Source organism: Schistocerca piceifrons, chromosome 2, assembly GCF_021461385.2.
Source record: "Schistocerca piceifrons isolate TAMUIC-IGC-003096 chromosome 2, iqSchPice1.1, whole genome shotgun sequence".
NCBI lineage: Eukaryota > Metazoa > Arthropoda > Insecta > Orthoptera > Acrididae > Schistocerca > Schistocerca piceifrons.
Window position 1 is genome coordinate 553,655,897 of NC_060139.1, and position 21,704 is coordinate 553,677,600.

Sequence of the window (21,704 nt, forward strand, 5' to 3'; positions counted from 1 at the left end):
AGTTCGAATCACGGTAGAAGTCGCTGACTACAACCTTTTATTTTCCATTTTAACTGATGGAGTAGCAAACTGCTAGTAAAAATTCCTTATGCGAAATCTGAAGAATGCCTTTAAACATCAATCTTCGTAGGATTTCCACTTAGTAGATTAAGTTAATATCATGGATGTCTGCTTTGCAAATGCCAAGGTGCTTCACTGTAAAATAGCTCCTGAAAAGATTCAGACCGACTGTCAACGATATAAATTTGAGCTTTGTTCGTCATATAGGTCTAACACGTCAGAAGGTTGTTTATGAAGTGCACATGTTGATTAATATAGTTCCCTTCTTCTAAATTTTTGCAATAGCATTTAACTGTAGACGTTTTCTAACACCGGCGTTAGCAATTCCTTTCCGTTCTCTGAAACCTTCAAAACGACAAATTTTTCTGGTTTAAATCTGATGACCTTAACTATCACTTCCGATCAACAATAAATACTTCATGAACCCATACATGGAACTCCAAATGTGCAGTGTTCCTGGACTGCTACAGAGCATGCATTGCAAGGTATTCACACAGTTTATCGCATAGACTTACCATAAGGAATGAAACAAGAACTGTAATACACTTTACACCACAGACGCTCACTCTGGCTTGACGAAAACACCCAAACGTTGACCAAAAGTTGCACAAATAATTGAGTTTGAAAGGAAAAGAAACGAGGTATGAAGCATTTATAAATTCATCGAATGTAGTGAGGTGGTTTAATTTCGTCCCAGTCTATAAAATTAATTTCGGGCCATACTCGGTTCTTGCCGATTAATGTAATATAATACCCGCCTACTAATCAGGGCGTCTGTCTCCGTTGCTTTTGAGCGTGAATGGAAATTGTAGAAATTTTCTGTAGAGCAACATTTAATAATAAAGCGTTTTAAATCATCAAAAGCGATGAGCGGTAAGAGGCGCTTTCGATAAAGAACGGGGGAGTGCAGCGCCGCTGCTGTCGCCACGGCCGCTGCCACTAGCCAGCAAATGGATCCCGGAGCTTTGCCGCATACGGCGTCCAGAGGAGAACAGTCTGCAGGAAATCTGCCGCAAAATCGTTACTGGATAAAATTTTGATATCGGTGTGTAAGAAAGCGAAATAGATTGAATCTGCGCTACCATTACACTCACGTCTTCAGCATTCAGACAGAAGAGGCTATAAAAATATTTTATGCCAGCTGCTCTCGATCCACTGACATTATGAACAATAACAACGCACGCTACCGCTAGACCACAGGCGTAATCAGCCTAGGGTTTCTCTATCATGGGACAAGTTTTCCTCCAGGAAGTGCCGCAGTCTACAGTGTTGCCAGATTGTGCAGATAACCGGACTTAGAGAATTCGCGAGTTGGCCAGTTTTTTTGTCCCATGTCGCGATCGGTGCGGACTTAGCCTCTGAAGCGCCCGGCCGCCGGTCGAGTTTTATGTCAAAGAGTGTACATCTTTCCAGTATTAGTCAGCTTTATGTGTCCTCCTTACTCCACCCATTTTCTTAATGTCATCTACTTGGTGATCACCAGTCCTGGTGTTAAATTTCTCAGTGTTCTAGTTTCTGCTATTTCTAACTATTTTCGTCTTCCTTTGATTTACTTTCAGTTATATTCTGTACTCATTACACTGTTTATTCCTTTCAGCATATCCTGTAGTTCTTATTAACTGCGAATAGCAATTTCATTAGGAAATCTTATCATTGATATCATTCCGCCTTGTAATTTAATTCCACTCTTGAACCTGTCCATTATTTACATCATTGCTTCTTCGAAATTTAGATTGAACTGTAATGATAAAGACTGCATCCCTGCCTTATAGACTTTTTATTCCGAGCACTTCTTCCTGGTCTTCCACTCTTATTGTTTCCTCTTGGCTCTTGTACGTATTGTATATTACCTGTTTTCCCCAGAGTGTCGACATTTTGTACCATTAGATACAGTCGAATACTTTTTGCATGTCGACAGATCCTAAGAACGTGTCTTGATTTTTCCTTACTCTTGCTTCCGTTATCAACCGCAGCGCCAGAATTGCCCCTACGATGCCTTCAGCCTTCCTAAAGACAAACTGATAGTCATCTGACACATCCACAAATTTATTTTCCGTTCTTCTGTACATAATTCTTGTCAGTATCTTGGATGCATGAGACATCTTTCCGAAAGTCAGATGGTATGCCGGCAGACTCATACATTCTACACATCAACGCGAATAGTCGCTTTTTTGCCCCTCCCCCCTCCCTCCCGATTTTAGAGGTTTTGATGGAATGTTATCCATCCCCTCTGCCTTATTTCATCTTAAATCTCCCAAAGTTCTTTTAAAATCTAATTCTAACACTAGATAGGCTATTCCTCCATACCGATTCCTGTCTCTTCTTCTATCACATCACAGACAAGTCTTGCCCCCATAGAGGCCTTCAATGTACTCTTTCCACATATCCGCTGTCTCCTCTCCGTGTAACAGCGAAATTACTATTGAACTCTTAATGTTACCACTCTTGTTTCTAATTTCAAAGGTTGTCTGGCTTTTCTATATGCTGACTCAGTCCTTTCTTTTTCACGTTTTTCATGCAGCTTTTTCGAGTTAGCTTCCCTGCACTTCTACTATATTTCATTCCTATGAGACTTGTATTTCTGTTTTCCAGAATTTCCCTGAATATTTTCGTAATTCATTCTTTCATCGATCAACTGGAATATCTCTGTTTTTATGAATGGTTGCTTCGTAGTTACCTTCTTTGTAACTATGTTTTCCTGTCCAGCTTCTGTGACTGCCCTTTTTAGAGATCCCCAACACTTCAGCTGAACTGCCTGCTGAGCTACTCATTAGTACGTGTATCTATAGCCTTAGAGATCTTCAAACGTATCTCATCGTTCTTCAGTAAATCTGTGTACTACTTCTTTGCGCAAGTTACTTAACCTGGGGCATATTGTTAGCCAAGATAAGAAAGAAGGTCCTCGTCTCACTTCAGCTATGATCTTCTTCACTAAAGTGTTTATACAGGGTGGTCCATTGATCCTGACGGGGTCGAATATCTCACGAAATAAGCGTCAAACGAAATAACAACACAGAACGAAACATGTCTAGCTTGAAGGAGGAAACCAGATGGCGCTATGGATGTCCCGCTAGATGGCGCTGCCATAACTGAAAACGGATATCAACTGCATTTTGTTTTAAATAGGAACACCCACTTTGATTACATATTCGTGTAGTACGTAAAGAAATATGGAAGTTTTAGTTGGACCACTTTTTTCGCTTTGTGACAGATGGAGCTGTAATAATCACAAAAATATGGCACACAATTTTAGACGAACAATTGGTAACAGGTAGGTTTATTTAAATTAAAATACAGAACGGAGGTACGTTTGAACATTTTAATTTCGGTTGTTGCAATGTGATACTTGTACCTTTGTGAACTTATCATTTCTGAGAACGCATGCTGTTACAGCGTGATTACCTGTAAATACCACACTAATGCAATAAACGCTCAAAATGATGTCCGTCAACCTCAATGCATTTGGCAATACGTGTTACGACATTCCTCTCAACAGCGAGTAGTTCGCCTTCCGTAACGTTCGCACGTGCATTGACAATGCGCTGATGCATGTTGTCAGGCGTTGTCGGTGGATCACGATAGCAAATATCCTTCAACTTTCCGCACAGAAAGAAATCCGGTGAACGTGCGGGCCATGGTACGGTGCTTCGACGACCAATCCCCATGTCATGATACACTCCTGGAAATTGAAATAAGAACACCGTGAATTCAATGTCCCAGGAAGGGGAAACATTATTGACACATTCCTGTGGTCAGATACATCACATGATCACAATGACAGAACCACAGGCACATAGACACAGGCAACAGAGCATGCACAATGTCGGCACTAGTACAGTGTATATCCACCTTTCGCAGCAATGCAGGCTGCTATTCTCCCATGGAGACGATCGTAGAGATGCTGGATGTAGTCCTGTGGAACGGCTTGCCATGCCATTTCCACCTGGCGCCTCAGTTTGACCAGCGTTCGTGCTGGACGTGCAGACCGCGTGAGACGACGCTTCATCCAGTCCCAAACATGCTCAATGGGGGACAGATCCGGAGATCTTGCTGGCCAGGGTAGTTGACTTACACCTTCTAGAGCACGTTGGGTGGCACGGGATACATGCGGACGTGCATTGTCCTGTTGGAACAGCAAGTTCCCTTGCCGGTCTAGGAATGGTAGAACGATGGATTCGATGACGGTTTGGATGTACCGTGCACTATTCAGTGTCCCCTCGACGATCACCAGTGGTGTACGGCCAGTGTAGGAGATCGCTCCCCACACCATGATGCCGGGTGTTGGCCCTGTGTGCCTCGGTCGTATGCAGTCCTGATTGTGGCGCTCACCTGCACGGCGCCAAACACGCATACGACCATCATTGGCACCAAGGCAGAAGCGACTCTCATCGCTGAAGACGACACGTCTCCATTCGTCCCTCCATTCACGCCTGTCGCGACACCACTGGAGGCGGGCTGCACGATGTTGGGGCGTGAGCGGAAGACGGCCTAACGGTGTGCGGGACCGTAGCCCAGCTTCATGGAGACGGTTGCGAATGGTCCTCGCCGATACCCCAGGAGCAACAGTGTCCCTAATTTGCTGGGAAGTGGCGGTGCGGTCCCCTACGGCACTGCGTAGGATCCTACGGACTTGGCGTGCATCCGTGCGTCGCTGCGGTCCGGTCCCAGGTCGACGGGCACGTGTACCTTCCGCCGACCACTGGCGACAACATCGATGTACTGTGGAGACCTCACGCCCCACGTGTTGAGCAATTCGGCGGTACGTCCACCCGGCCTCCCGCATGCCCACTATACGCCCTCGCTCAAAGTCCGTCAACTGCACATACGGTTCACGTCCACGCTGTCGCGGCATGCTACCAGTGTTAAAGACTGCGATGGAGCTCCGTATGCCACGGCAAACTGGCTGACACTGACGGCGGCGGTGCACAAATGCTGCGCAGCTAGCGCCATTCGACGGCCAACACCGCGGTTCCTGGTGTGTCCGCTGTGCCGTGCGTGTGATCATTGCTTGTACAGCCCTCTCGCAGTGTCCGGAGCAAGTATGGTGGGTCTGACACACCGGTGTCAATGTGTTCTTTTTTCGATTTCCAGGAGTGTATAAGCTTCAATACCGCTTCAACCGCACGCGAGGTATGTGTCGGACATCCATCATGTTCGAAGTACATCGCCATTCTGTAACGCAGTGAAACATATTATAGTAACATTGGTAGAACATTATGTAGGAAATCGGCATACATTGCACCATTTAGATTGCCATCGATAAAATGGGGGCCAATTATCCTTCCTCTCATAATGCCGCAACATACATTAACCCGCCAAGGTCGCTGATGTTCCACTCCTCGCAGCCATCGTGGATTTTCCGTTGCCTAATAGTGCATATAATGCCGTTTTACGTAAACGCTGTTGGTGAATGACGCTTCGTCGCTAAATAGAACACGTGCAAAAATTCTATCATCGTCCCGTAATTTCTCTTGTCCCAGTGGCAGAACTATACACGACATTCAGAGTCGTCGCCATGCAATTCCTGGTGCATAGAAATATGGTACGGGTGCAATCGATGTTGATGTAGCATTCTCAACACTGACTTTTTTTTGGTTGCCGATGCTTGCGCAGTTTGTCTGCTACTGATGTGCGGATTAGCCGCGACAGCAGCTAAAACACCTACTTGGGCATCATCATTTGTTGCAGGTCGTGGTTGCCGTTTGACATGTGGCTGAACACTTCCTGTTTCCTTAAATAACGTAGCTATCCGGTGAACGGTCCGGACACTTGGATGATGTCGTTCAGGATACCGAGCAGCATACATAGCACACGCCCGTTGGGCATTTTGATCGCGATAACCATACATAAACACGATATCGACCTTTTCCGGAACTGGTAAACGGTCAATTTTAACGCGGGTAATGTATCACGAAGCTAATACCGTCCACACTGGCGGAATGTTACGTGACACCACGTCTTATACGTTTGTGACTATTACAGCGCCATCTGGCACAAAGCGAAAAAAGTGGTCCAACTAAAACATTCAGATTTCTTTACGTACTACACGGATATGTAATAAAAAATGGGGGTTCCTATTTAAAAAAACGCTGCTGATATCCGTTTGACATATGGCAGCGCCATCTATCGGGCTAACCATAGCGCCATCTGGTTTCACCCTTCTAGCTAGATGAGTTTCTTTGTAGTTTTTTCGTATGATGCTTATTTCGTGAGATATTTGGCCCGGTCACTATCAATGGACCACGCGGTACAAGTATAATCAAAAATGAGTTGTCCCCAAAGATACCGTATAACATGACCTCTAGCCTAGTAATAGGCTCAGTTGGGCGAGGTAAACTAACAGAAAGTTCCTTCACAGATGCCGTATCCCGCTGAACCAGTTCATTACTGATTACGTCCAATAGAGCTCACTTCTGTTGCTACATTTCACCCGCTGATCGACGTAAATCAAGTCAAGTAAGTCAAAAGTTATACTTTGGGAGTAAGACCGAGTGATTTAAAAGACGAATCGAAGTGTAAATAGTTGCCTGAGTTTTTGCCAAAATAGGAACGTACGTGATTAGCCATCTGAATGGGGCTGTAGTCATGTTGGAAAACAGGTATGTCCACAGCATAGTCATCTTGAAGAAGTTGAAGAAAGGCAATACTTGGTAACCGAGATTGTTGAAATGAAAGAATGGACGCTAATCGAGGTACGGAAAACGCCACCAAAACGTCACAGAGTCATCCCCGGCCTGAACTGCACCGTACATGCACTGTTAAATGCAGCAGTGGGCCGACAAACGCGCCTTGCGTCATTTCAAGAAGAGACGAAATTGCGACTCCTCTGACCACGCTACACGCCTCGACTCAGCAACTGTGAACTACCTATGTTATTTGACCCATTTAAGACACACCGCTGTGTGTTGGTTCAAATGGCTCTGAACACTATGGGACTTAACATCTGAGGTCATCAGTCCCCTAGAACTTAGAACTACTTAAACCTAACTAACCTAAGGACATCACACACATCCATGCCCGAAACAGGATTCGAACCTGCGACCGTAGCGGTCACGCTGTTCCAGACTGTAGCGCCTAGAACCGCTCGGCCACACCGGCCGGCCCGCTGTGTGTTTTTAGCAATGCCCTAAGCGAGGTATCCTGTTCTACTACATGCACCTTCCTTCGCAATGTACCTTCCTTCGCAATGTTTGTTCGGAAATCTGAGATGAACGTTCACCCCTGGCACCAGAAATTCCTGTTTGGCGTGAAATCGACAGTCATTAACACGGCGTGACACTCATCTCTGGCCACTGTAGGTTATGATCTGTTTGTAGCCCCCGTTCTGACGCCTCGTTACCTAAATGTGTACGAGTGGCACACCATTCCTTCGAGGCAAGTTGTACAGCCTGTGCTGATACAGAAACAAGTCATATGTATCATACTTACCCGAATCTAATACGCACTTTTTTAATCATATGCAGTGTTCAAGATGGGGGTGCGCATAGGATTCGGCGATGCATTACATTCTAGTACAAACTTGAATCCGTCTTTAATCGGCAACATTACTGAAATGTAGGTATTCTTCTGTAGGTCACAATGTATTGTTGTAATTCTCGACCTCGCTACATTATCGCTGCTCTATTACTGCGTGGTGTGTTTGAATTGGTAATAAAGAAATGAAAGGCAAGTAGGGAAGATTATCCTATTACTTTCAAGCCTAAAGTAATTCTTTATGCTGAAAAATACGGCGGTGCGAGCGTTCAGTGTAGCTGAAACTAACTTTCGCCTACGGTAAAAACAGAAATTGGCGTTATTACGAACTACCGCTACTAGAAAGAGAAAAAAAATCCTGATGTTGAAGTAAAAGTTTTGGGCTTCGTCTGTGAAACGAGGAAGGATGAGCCACCTCTGACTACTGACTTCATAAGAAACAAAATAAAAGAGATGGCTGCAGTTCTTTGTATACCGAGGGACGGTCTTAAGGCTAGCTGTGGATGACTTATTCGCTTTACGAAACGGCGTATTTATCCGTACGTCGCCGTACAAAAGTATGTCAAAAGCTTCCATAGGATTTTGAGAAAAAACTTCAAGAGTATCAGCGATGTGTCAACAAACTTCGGAAACAGAAAAATTGTTCGATGGGCCAAGTATCCAACGCTGATGAGATGCCAATTTCTACTGATCACGTAATTACACGACTGAGGAGAACGTGACAAAAGAAGCTACCATCAAAACACCAGTGTATAAAAGAGAGCTCGTAACTGGCAATCACAGCAGACGGGCGCAAACATCCCCTTTTCTTAATCACAAAGCGGATAACAAGCCAGAAACCACCTAAAATGAAAAAAGAAACTATTCCCTGATGTCTGGTCCGAAATCAGAAGAAGGCATGGATGACCAACTTTAAGGTTTGACTGGCTCCGACACGTATAGGAATTCCTTCCTGGTAGGCTTCCCAAACTACCATTAATGCTTTGTCTACCTGTGTTTCATGATCATCTCTGTACGACGAAGAAAGAAGATACGCAGCGTAGCCAGTGACCTTGTTATTATTTCTGGAGGAATGACTTCTGTTTTACACCCTCTGGTCGTTAGTATAAACAAACCTTTCATAGGTTACGTTCAGGAACAGTAGGAAAAATGATTTTGCTAACCAAACTGTGAACTGACTCCGACAGGAAACATTAACCGTTTGCATCCCAAATTATTGCACACTGGGTTTAGGATGACTGGAAAAGCATCGAAACAATAATTATTGTAAATTCATTCATATATACGTTCATTGGTGTGTAAAATAAATTTAACCTATCAGTATTCCCGGCCGGGTTGGGGATTTTCTCCGCCAGGGGACTCGGTGTTTGTGTTGCTCTCCTCATCTCATCATCATTCAGTAAAATGGCAGGACTGGGCAGTATAGAGATTGGGAATTTTTGCGTGCGCTAGTAACCACGCCGCTGAGTGCCCCCCAAAAACTAAAATCATCATCAAGCTTTTTTATGGTTTTCCTTTTTAAAATTGCTGTTCCCATTACGTTTGTTGGAACATTAAATTCAAGTAAATTCGGTAAGGAGGCGTGAACAGTGTCGTATCTTGAGTAATCACTGTGTTGCAGCGTACTCACATGTGACAGCGTTATCAGCACCTGACAGAGTTTGAAAGAGGCCTCATTGTGGGTCCCGGTTTGTCCAGCTGAAGGAATCGTGCATAACCAGATCTGTGGAGCATGCCACTGCAACAATGGCCCGATGTCGGACTCAACGGAACCTGAAGCCAGACATATTGGTCGTCTAGCTCTCGGTAGACAATGTCTGAGCAGCACAAAGGAGGACCACCAAAAAATGGTTCAAATTGTTTTAACCCCTTTGGACTCAACTGCTGAGGTCATTAGTCCCCTAGAACTTAGAACTAGTTAAACCTAACTAACCTAAGGACATCACAAACATCCATGCCCGAGGCAGGATTCGAACCTGCGACCGTAGCGGTCTTGCGGTTCCAGACTGCAGCGCCTTTAACCGCACGACCATTTCGGCCGGCCAAGGAGGACCACCATATTGTGCACCCAGCACATGTTAACTCATTCACATCTGCACCTGCCGTCCGAGAACACGAAATGGATTCTATGAAACATTCTGTGTTATCCCGCACCATAGGTCGCAGACAAGCAGCAGCCGGATTAGGGGATTACCGTCCTGCCCAGGTGGCGGCACTGTTTTCATCCATGAACCCTAATTCTGAACTATCACAAGTGACCATCATCGACGAGTACGGCAGCGACCTGGGGAGGGATCTCATTTTTCCGATGTTTCGGAGAGGCAGAGAGGTGTCACTCCCGGTGTCATGGTGTGGGGAGCTATCGGGTATGATTTCAGGTCACGACTAGTAGTGATTAGGGAACTCTGACGCACACCACAGGCATGCTTCACGCTCGTGACTTTTTTACCTTCTATTCAACAATACCGTAGTGCCTTTTATAGTACGACAGCGCTCTGAACTGGTGCACGCGTGTCCATGAAATTTCCGCGTGAATTTGAGGTACTCCCGTGGCCAACAGGAACACAGATCTCTCCCCTATAGAACATGTATGGTACCAGCTCGGACATCAGCTCCTTTCCAGTGCCAGTATGCGGAATGTGAAGGACAGTTTACAATACTTGTGGACCATTTTGCCTTGGAACGGGATACAAGGACTTTATAGCACCTTCTCAACCGTATCACTGCATCCATCCACGACAGGGACGGTGAAACGTCTTTATAAGTGGGCTGGTACTGCAAAGTTTCTGATCACTGAAATAAAGTCACACAGCCTCTCATGCCGCGAAATTTCATTTCGTTGCCTCGTCCTCTCATGGGCGCTTCACTTTTTTTGAAGGCTGTATATTTTATTCAGTAAGCTTATAATTTACGTTTTGCTTTAGTTGTCTTTATTGGAAGAGTTGCTTGTCACTGACTTGCTGCGTTTTTCATAGAGTGGCAGTCTGTTAGTGAAAAGACAATGAGCAACAGTTCGGTGACTCACCCAGCGAAGAAGAGAAGGTCCTCCTCTGGTCTGCGGTGAGCGACAGCTTCCAGGAGCGCTTGAAGGCTCGCAGGCCGCGCCGGGCCGGCGTCAGGAAGGGCGCCGTCGAGATGGTGTACAGCACCGGGTTGACCGCCGCGTTCAGCGGCAGCACGAACACCGCCACCCAGGCGAACACCTGCCGCCGCCACCACACAACTCACTCAACCACGACCCAGCACTGGAAAACCTCAACATCCTAGTACACACTCCTCATCCCTACAGCTTATTTTGCGTAATATATTCTTTGCGGGACATCCACAATTGTTTCTAAATTTTTTTCTTGACGAATAAATCTGCTCCGATTGTACATGACAAATCCGTTATTTAGATATAATCGAGCACAAGAACTGGATTTCCCGATGTAAATCATGCAGTCAGGCGGTACAAAAAACGCGGAAAACTAAGAGGGATCCTTCATAAAATCAGTTAACCATTAAAAGGACCCATACAGATGTGAACATCGGGTAAAATCCTAATTTCGTACGAGAAAGTAGTACCAGTCATGTGAAAGATCCAGGAAATTTATAGACTAGCATGCGAGATCGCGTGCGAGTGAGACATGAAGAAGCTCTCTGAGTCAACAAGTATCATATCGGGTGAACAGGGCCTAGCTGAAAAAAAAACCATGTATGTAACATCAAATAGGCACTCTTGCCAACCTAATGTAACCTACGAACCAACTGTGAACGACTAGACATTCCGTATGGGCTTAAGAAATTAAAATTAATCCATAAATGCCGTAGAATGCCAATTTGTCAAGCTCAAAAGTACATTGAAGCGCCAAAGAAACTGGTACAGGCATCCGTATTCAAATACAGAGATATTATACCAACCAGAATACGGTGTTGAGGTCGGCAACGCCTGTGTAAGACAAAAAATGTCTGGCGCAGTTGTTAGATTGGTTACTGCTGCTACAATGCAGGGTTATCAAGATTTAACTGAGTTTGAACGTGGTGTTACAGCCGGCGCACGATTGATGGGACCCAGCATCTCAGCGGTAGCGATCAATTGGTGATTTTCCCGTACGACCACATCACGAGTGTACCGTGAATATCAGAAATCCGGTAAAACTTCAAATATCCGACATCTCTGGGCGCAACAAGAACTGGCCAACAACGACTGAAGAGAATCGTTCAGCGTGACAGAAGTGCAACCCCTCGGCAGATTGCTGCAGATTTCAATGCTGGACCATGAACAAGTATCAGCGTGCAAATCATTCACCGAAAAATCATCGATATGTGCTCTCGGAGCCAAAGGCCCAGTCGCGTACTCTTGATGTCTGCACGACACAAAGCTCTACACGTCGCCTGGGCCCGTCAAAACCGACATCAGACTGTTGATGACCGGAAACATGTTGCCTGGCCGGACGAGTCTCGTTTCCAATTGTATCGTATACGGGTATGAAGACAACCTTATGGATCCATAGACCCTGCATGTCAGCAAGGGACTGTTGAAGCTTGTGCTGAGGTTCTGTAATAGTGTGGAATGTGTATAGTTGGAGTGATATACGACTAGATACGACTCTGGCAGTTACGATTATGTAAGCATCCTGTCTGATCACATGCTTCCGTCCATGTACATTGTGCATTCAGACGGACTTGGACAATTCCAGCAAGGCAATGGTACACCCAACACGTCCAGAATTGCTACACTGTGTCTCCAGGAACACTGTTCTGAGTTTAAACAATTCCGCTGCCCACCAAACTCCCGAGACTTGAATATTATTGAGCATATCTGGGATGCCTTGCAACGTGCTGTTCAGAAGAGATCTCCAACGCCTCGTACTCTTACGGATTTATGAACAGCCCTGCAGGGCCCTACACGATATTAGCAGTTGTAACAGTTTCTTTGGCTCTTCAGTGTAGCTTCCCTTGTAAGTGCCAACATTGCCGCATGTCGTGGAAGTCCAGCAAGTCCAGCCAACAAAATGTCGCGGGAAGCGCAGTGGGACGCCTTGTTCGCACCGCTGCTGATAGCATTAAAACCACCTTACTGATGCATGACATCACATAATATACGCTCAGTACAGCGCAAACAACAAAAGCAAGACATGCGATGTACAACGCAAAAGTCAAGAAATAAAAATAATACAAAGAGTTAAAGAAATCTTCAAGAAATAAAATTATTAAAACTATATTACAAAATATAAAATTAATAAAACTACAGTACAAAATATAAAGGTTCCAAACCGACACACCACAAATTACACATAATAGTGCAAGAAATGGAAATATACAGTGTACGTCAGTTAAGACTGCAAGGTTAAGGACTCATAACAGTGCAATACAAGGTATAGGGTAACATTCACAATGAGGTCGAATAAAATATCCAATAACGGAGAAGACAGCGTGATTAGTAAACTCCAAAAGATATTAAATGTACATATAGCTGCAGAGTTATATAATAGGTACTAAGCTGAGGAACAATATATTACCGAAAAAAACATTAAAAGAACCCTTGATCCTACTTTTGAAAACATGTCAACTGTTTGGTTTGGTTTGGTGATCGTATTTCATCTGTAACATAACCACCCTTGACGGTTAAACGGAGGCCGTTTGGGGAAGGGGTGAAGTGAAGAGTGGGGGCAGGTGGGTGCATTGAGGAATTAACGCAATCTGTCTAGTTCCTTATTAGTAATATATTTGTACTTCATTTTACTGTTTCAGTGTATAACGTAACTTTGCTGACTTTCATTTCTGTAGCCGACTCGTAATTCCAATAACAACCCTATTCTCGCACTTCTACTTTTTAAGTGCGTTAATGGTTTCTAATTTTATAATTTGATGAAACATACGTTAATAGCATTTGTATGTTATGGTTCACGTGGTACATTATTTACTCACTAATTTATTTATTTTACATAACTGATGTTAAACAATAAGTCGACAGGCAAAAGTTATGAGAGTTTCGTTCCGTTCGTAGCAAGATGCGTAAAACATACAATTTTCACCGTCATATCTTAACGAAAGGTCTTGTCGAGAAACCGAGAAAATTCTAGTCATACGCAAAATCACTAAGCGGGTAGAAGGCTTTGAACCAGTCACTCGTTACCCAGCCTGGTAAGCTAATAGAAGACAGCAAAAAAAAAAAAAAAAAAAAAAAAAAAAAAAAAAAAAAAAAAAAAAAAAAACACTAAAGTTCTAATTTCCCGTTTCAGATATCATTCATACAAGAGGACCGTAAAAACATACCTTCGTTTGATTGTCGCACAGACCTCGCGCGGAGGACACATAAGAAATAGGAACCTCTGCCGTAGAGAAGCATCAGAAAGGGTTGAAAACAAATAAGCCGCCAAGTCGTAATGGAATCCCAAATCCGTTTTATAGAGAGCGCAATATGGGCACTGGTCCCTTACTTATGCGGCATTTATTGCGATCCATGGAAAAGTCTTAAGCAACTAGAAAAGAGCGCCGATAGCTCCTGTGTATAAGAAAGGTAAAAGAACAGACCCGCATAACTACATACCAGTATGCCTAAGATCGGGTTGCTGCAGACTTCTTCAGTACATTCTGAGTTCAAACATAACAAATTCCCTTGATCTCCGTCCACAAATCAGCAAGGAATCAGAAAGCAGTGCTCATGTGAATCTCAGCTTGTTCTTTTCTCACATGATGTCCTACATACCGCGGTTAGAGGGCAAAAGATGGATTTCATGTTCCTATATTTCCGGAAGCGCTTTACACGGTGTCTCACAGCAAACTGTTGAGCAAGGTCCGAGCATGCAGAACAGTTTCCCAGATACATGATTGGCTCGAAGAGTTTTCAAGTACTAGAACCCAGCACGTTGTCTTCGACGGCGAATGTTCGCCAGAGACAAGGGTACCGTCAGGAGTGCCCCAGAAAAGTGCGTCAGGATCGCTCTTGTTCCCTGAATACATAAATAATCTGGCGGATTGCTTGAACACCAATTTACGGATGTTTTCTGACGAAGCCGTCGTTTACGGCAAGGTGTCGTGCTTGAGTGACTGTAGAGGGATACAAGACGACTTAAATGGAATTTCTAGTTGTGATGAATGGCATCCTGTTGTAAAGGTAGAAATATGTAAGTTATTGCGAATGAGTAGGAATAACTATACTGTAATGTTCGAACAGAACATTAACAATGTGCAGCTTGAAACAGTCTGGGGATGACGCAAAGCGATGTTAAATGGAATAAGCATGTCAAGCTGATAGACTGGAAGGTGAATGCTCGACTTAGTTTTGTGGGGAGATTTAAGGGAATGTGTAGCTCATCTGTAAAGGAGACGGCGTATGCAACGCTAGTGCGACTCATTATTGAATGCTGCTTGACTGTTTGGGGTTCCCACCAAGTTAGACTAAAGGAGAACTTATAAGCAATACAGTGGCGTGCTTCTAGAAGGTTTGGTCAACACGCAAGTATTACGGAGACGGTTCGTGAGCTCATATGGGAATCTCTGGAGGTAAGACAACAGTCTTTTCGCGAGGAGCAATTGCGGAAGTTTGGAGAGCCATCAGTTGAGGCTGACTGCAGGTCTTCTGCGGCCAACGTACATTTCGCGTGGAGTCCGCAAACGTAAAACCAGAGAAATTATGGCTCGTACAGAGGCTCACAGACAGTCGTTTTTTCATCGCTCTGTTCGCGTGCGGAATAGGAAGGGAAGTGTGCAGTAGCGGTACAGGGTTTCCCCGGCGTTCATCACACGGTGGCTTGCACAGTATGTATGAATGTGTAGATGTAGGTGTACATGGACTTGTAATAACTGTTGACATGTCACATATGTATCTATTACCACAAGCATTTTGATACTGTGAGCAACGCCGCATAGTGCCAAGATTGTTTACCTTACTACATGTAATACCGCCTGAGACAGCTTTGCCAATGAAGCTGTAATGGAATCACTGTAAATGACAAGATGCTATGTATCGATGTGACAGGAATGTTAGTCAGCTTCACTGCTTCATTCTTACGCACGCATTCTACATCGTCTTATAATGTATCATTATGCCACAGGTCTGATGATGCGATAACACGAAAGGCTTCATAAAGAGTTAAATGAAAAGAAACAAAATTTTTGGTGTCTAAGACAAATGTAGAATCACTGATTAGATTTATAATAGGAACTGTTTAAGTATCAAAAGAAAACCGTTGATTTTACTCCAGTGAAAAACGTAAAAGGTCTTCTTCGTAGCGGTAAAGACGGGTCTAAGTGTCCAAAATTCCATGCGACAGTTTCATGTCTTACGCAGTGCTGACAAGTAGAATAATCGAGGAAAAGGGCGAGGAATGTCAGTGACACATTCGACTACAACAACGAAGCATTTCAGCAGCCGCCCAGAATTGCCTTAGGTATAATCATGAGAATAAATGCGATCAAAGAATTACTGAAGTCCAAAACGCAAAATTTGGAGGACAGGAGATGTATGCAGTACATGGAAATATATACTGAATGTCAGAAAACCTAGTAAGATAGAATGGAAGTTTCACTTTAACCAAGCTGCATTTCATGAGGAACCGTTGTGTTGAGCTACTGTGAAAAGTTTATAATCATGGATGAACAAAGCAATCAGTCGCATATAAATCTGTATTTTATTACAGGTCAAGCTAGATTTCAGCTGCAGTATAGCCGTCATCAGTGCATTAAGTAGATAGCCATACAGACCCAGCAAGACTGTATAAGAACCAGTCGTTAAAATGGCCTTAAACTGTCCATAGCTCAATTCAAGCCGTAGATAGTTACAGGTTGTTTTAACAAAATTTCCTGATACGTACTTTCTGGGTCTCTATGATTCGCTACCAAACGCACTGATGAGGACTGTACTGTCGAGCTGCAATAAAATACGGACTAATACGCTATTGACTGCTGTGCTCATCCCTCATTACTCACGTCACAGTCACATTAAGGTGACCGCAGCCAATTTTCGACGCCAACGTGCAATAACCGCTCAGAGACTACAGATGGCAGCACTCGCAGTGGAAGGTATGTAAAGCTTGTCGGTGGGATGCCGTAAACAGTGCGGTCGTTGTCGTAATGCGGAAACAGAGCAGTTTATCTGACATTCAAAAGAGTATGATCGTCGGCATTCCCGAAACGGTTAGGTTTGTAAACTGTTAGTGTGCCAAAGTCGTTAAAATAAACTGTGTATGGCAAAACAGCGCTAACCAAAATGTTACCGAGGCAACTGTAGCGCACCATGGGCCACAAGCACCGAGGTGAACGACGGTTGCGATGATGTGTACGGGCGAAGAGGCGTGCGACTGTTGGGCAACTGACCAAATAGGAAAAACAAGGGGGCTATGAACAGTGTCTCCTCAACGACCGTTCAGCGACCGTTTCTGTCTATGGGTCTCCACACCGGATGCCTTGTTCATGCATTCGTGCTACCGCTGTTCATCGCCAACAAAGGCTGGAATTTGCAGTTCACTACCGTAACTGGAAGTCCAGTGACGGGGTGACAGGTCGCCTTTTCAAATGAACTTTTTATGCTCCACTGGACAGATGGCGGTTGGCGTGTACCGTCCTGCAACAACCTTTGGAAGGATCTAGGCCAGATGAAGAAGCGTTAGGTTCTGTGGATTGTATTTGTGGCATTTCTTCGTGATTTCGTCATTGTAGAAGGCACAATGGACCAACGAAAGTATGCATGTGTTCTTAGGGACCATGTGACCCGCTGCACGCAGCTTGAATTTCCTCGGGACGATGGTATCTGCCAACAGGCCAGTGCAACGTACCACACAGGTCGCAATGTACGCGCGTTGTTCAGAGGACACCAGGACGAGTTTACCGTACTCCCCTGTCCACCAGAATCCCCGGTTTTAACCCAATTGAGAGTCTGTGGGACCACCTCCATCAGGCGGTTCTTCCCATGGATCCTCTGCTGCGAAAGCTGGCGCAGTTGGCAACGGCACATGGAGTGGGCATGGCTCTGCATCCTCTTCGCTACGTTCCAGAACCTCCTGACTCTCTTTCTGCACGTCCACACTGTAAACGATGGTTATTCAGGATTCTGACAGGTGATCACATCAATGTGACGGGACCGTGTGGTTCCATTTTAAGCAAAGGTTGTGAGCCCACACTCAATTTATTAAATTCTCACGAGGCATTTCGTACACCAGATTTGGAGACGTTGGGAGAGGGAGAATGTGCGTTTCACCGAATAATGGAGCGAGCTCAAAAAAAAAAAAAAAAAAAAAAAAAAAAAAAAAAAAAAAAAAAAAAAAAAAACACATCTGAGCGTGAAAGTGCGTAGCGGACGCGCAGGCCTACTCAGTTATGAAAAGCGGCGCGATTCCACGAATACTTACAGTGTGCTTGTATTGCAGGCAGTAAGCAGATATAACAACAAAGCTCACAGCTCCTGAAAAAGACTGTTGTGTCGGGCGTCAAAGTATTGGACACAAAAATGGAGTCAACAGTTCGGGTGAGCACATTCACTCCACCATTCCGAGAAAACCTGAGAAAACATACTTCTGCTATTCAGGTACATTATGGATATCTAAGACTTCCAAAGAGGAGAAGCTATCATACGTCTGTACTGAATGAATTTAAATTTTTAACTTCGAGAAAAAGAGCTTACACCTCCTTTTCAATCATGGTTTCAACCTTTAATGGGGTAATCAAATTCGGAGACGATGAGTGATAAGCACTGACAAGGGAACCTCCCCATCGCACCCCCCTCAGATTTAGTTATAAGTTGGCACAGTGGGTAGGCCTTGAAAAACTGAACACAGATTAAACAGGAAGAAGTTGTGTGGAACTATGAAAAATATAAGCAAAATATACAAACTGAGTAGTCCATGTGTAAGATAAGCAACATTAAGGAAAACGTGAGCTGCGGAGCGTCGTGGTCCCGTGGTTAGCGTGAGAACCTGCGGAACGAGAGGTCCTTGGTTCAAATATTCCCTGGACTGAAAATTTTGATTTCTTTATTTTCGCAAAGTTATTTTCTGTCCGTTCGTTCATTGACGTCTCTGTTCACTGTGATAAGTTTACTGTCTGTGTTTTGCGACCGCACCGGAAAACCGCGCGATTAGTAGACGAAAGGACGTGCCTCTCCAATGGGAACCGAAAACATTTGTTCGCAAGGTCATAGGTCAACCGATTCCTCCACAGGAAAACACGTCTGATATATTCTATACGACAGTGGTGACGGCATGTGCTTCACATCACAGGAATATGTTGTCGACCCACCTAACTTGTACACTTGGCGAATGGGTAAAAAGATTCTTCTACCTTGCCCGATTTAGGTTTTCTTGTGGATGTGATAATCACTCCCAAAAAAGTGATGAAAACATAAGAGTTTGTCACATAAACTGCAACAAATTAATGCAACAGTTTCACAGTCGCACAGTTTTGCCTGCGCTCTATCAAAACATGTTTTTAACGTTTTCAAATTTTTCCGTGTGTAGACCGTCAGATCCTGCATATGTTCAAGCAAATCTGAAAATGTCCTGGAATTTTGGAGAGCGAAGTTGATTATGTGTGAGTGCCTGAACTTTGATAATTGTCTGAAAACAAAAAATTAAACTATTCACTCGAGGGTGGACTTGAACCAAGGACCTGTCGTTCCGCAGGTGCTCACGCTAACCACGGGACCACAGCGCTCTTGAGCTCGATTTAGCCCTGATGTTGCCTATCCTGCGCGTGGACTACTCAGTTTGTATATTTTGCTTATTTTTTTCACAGTTCCACACAACTTCTTCCTGTTTTCTCGATTGATCTGTGTTCAGTTTTTCAAGGCCTATCCACTGCGCCGACGTATAACTAAATCGGAGGGGGGTGCGATGGGGAGGTTCCCTTGTGAGTAAAACTTTCACCTTCTTCACAAATATAATACGTAAAGGATATTCAAAATAGAAATGTTCGCACATTTTTACAGGAGGTAGTATTGGCCAAAAGCGGCAAAAAGCCCTACAAAAATACGCTGAAGAGCTAAAAACTTACGATCGCTTCCTTAATAACGTGCTGGTTGACCTATGGAACCCAATACATCAGTGATCCTGATTTACGTATCTTATGTGTACTTCTTACTTAAATGGGAATCATTAATGGTTTATTTGTACAATTATTAATGACTGTGTAATGATAGATCAGTCTTCGTTTTAATACAGTTTTGCAAGTAAACTGAAGTTTTAAGCATTTTGTATGTAGGTAATAATTGATGCACGATCTGTTACCAATGCAGTTGATTTCCGATGAAATGTCGTAAGCACTAATTACGAATAGTGAAAAGAATTTTACACCGTACTGTTCGGCTGTGAGGATAATTTCTCAACGAGATTATTCACACTGATCCTCCGTTTTCGACCAACAAAGCAAAGATGGAGTGAATATAACAAATTTTGTTACATAGATCTGTTATACTACGAATACGCCTTTCTTGTTGATGGGTTTGCATTAGTACCTCTATGTCGTTGAACTGTTGAAATATGATATTCATCTCATATACTGCTGTGTTCGCAACTTGCAGTTACAGCCAAACAAAACATGAACGATAAACAGTTTGGATAAGAAAAGAACAGAAGCTTTTGAAATGTGGTGCCACAGAAGAATGCTGAAGATTGGGTGAATAGATTAAGTAACTAATAGAGCAGCTTGTGAATAGAGCAGGTAGTGAATGGAGCTGGGTAGAAAAGAAATTTGTGGCGCAATATGTCTAGAAGAAGGGATCGGTTAATGGAAATATTCTGAGACATCGAGATATCACCGATTTAGTACTAGAGGGAAATCTGGGGAGAAACAATTGTAGAGGGAGAACCAGAGATGAATACAGAAAGGATATTCAGAAACATGTAAGTTGCAGTAGTTATTAGGATATGAAGACATAAAACTTGTCTTGGGAGTGAAGACCATTACAATGGTAACAACTAGAGAAGCCATAAATACAAACGTCAGATGCTCTAATTACGACTGTGTTGACTTCTTTCATCTCGTTAGCTACGAAAACCGCCAAGTTCCGTTATCACTGATTCCTTAGCTGTGATGGTCAGGCTCACAAGGCTATAGCAAGGACTGTTACGACAGTATCACGTTTCAGTAGGAACGCGATACCGTGTCCACTGCAGTCTTAATTGGCGAGATTGTTGGGTCAGTCTCCGCGCGGAATGGCCTCGCGGTTTGAGGCGCCATGTCACGAATTGCGCAGCCCCTGCCGCCGGAGGTTCGAGTCCTCCCTCGGGCATGTGTGTGTGTGTGTGTGTGTGTGTGTGTGTGTGTTTGTGTGTGTGTGAGTCTGTGTGTTGTTCTTAGCATAAGTTAGTGTAAGTAGTGTGTAAGTCTAGGGACCGATGACCTCAGCAGTTTGGTCCCCTAGGAATTTACACATTTTTTGTTGGGTCAGCACGGAAACACGTAAGGGTCGTCTGCTGCGGGACTGCATGTTCAACAACGCGCTCTGAACAGTGTGATACGAAACATCTGTGCTGCACCAGCACAGTACTCTGACGTCTGATCTGCCACAAATCACCGCCTATCCTGCTTTACAGAAGGGGCATTCCTCTGACCTCCACTTTCTACGCTCAGAAATGGATATCCAACACCTTGTTTCCTTGTGGTTTGACCGTCTGTGACGGGTCAAAGGATGATATTTTAATTCTGTTGCCGTTACTATAGTCTTGTCGTCTTAACGTATTGGTGTGGTACAGGAAATTTACGATATTATGCGTTAAATATTAGTTGTTATTTACTGTAATGTTACTTATATGTATGTGTTTAATACGTTGTCAAACACACGGCAGAAAAAATACTTGTACTGACGCTTGGAGCGTAATTACATCGGTAGCGCACGGCAGTAGTAGTTCGAGCGGCAAAGATGCTACGATAGTCGCAGCCGGACGACAGAACAATAGTCAACAGCCATCTGAAACAATGACTTAATTGTTGAAAGTAGTGTTATCGCTTTACTTTTTTGTGTGATTGGTTCCAAAATAATCTGACGTGGATGCTATAGTCAGTTCAGACAGGGAATTACCGTGGAGAAGTCGTGTTGAAAAGTCAACTTCACACTGGAACATCCGCTGACCCGACGTACTTGTCTTGTTTAGCCGTGCGAGTTCCGCAAGTGAAATATTAACTAGCGGGTCCCATGGGTGAATCATTGAATTATTATTGACACAGATAATGTTTATGTAATACTAAAGACAGGG

The 21,704-nt window shown here is 44.0% G+C and overlaps 1 protein-coding gene across 1 annotated transcript in view; it reads right to left on the reverse strand.

Annotated features, from left to right (window-relative positions):
• The window catches only part of LOC124775580 (G-protein coupled receptor GRL101-like), a 373,429-nt gene that overhangs the window by 55,954 nt on the left and 295,771 nt on the right, over window positions 1-21,704 (reverse strand). Inside the window, exon 26 of the mRNA XM_047250411.1 lies at window positions 10,559-10,736. Coding sequence (XP_047106367.1) covers window positions 10,559-10,736 — 178 coding nt within the window. The remainder of the gene's footprint in view (window positions 1-10,558; window positions 10,737-21,704) is intronic.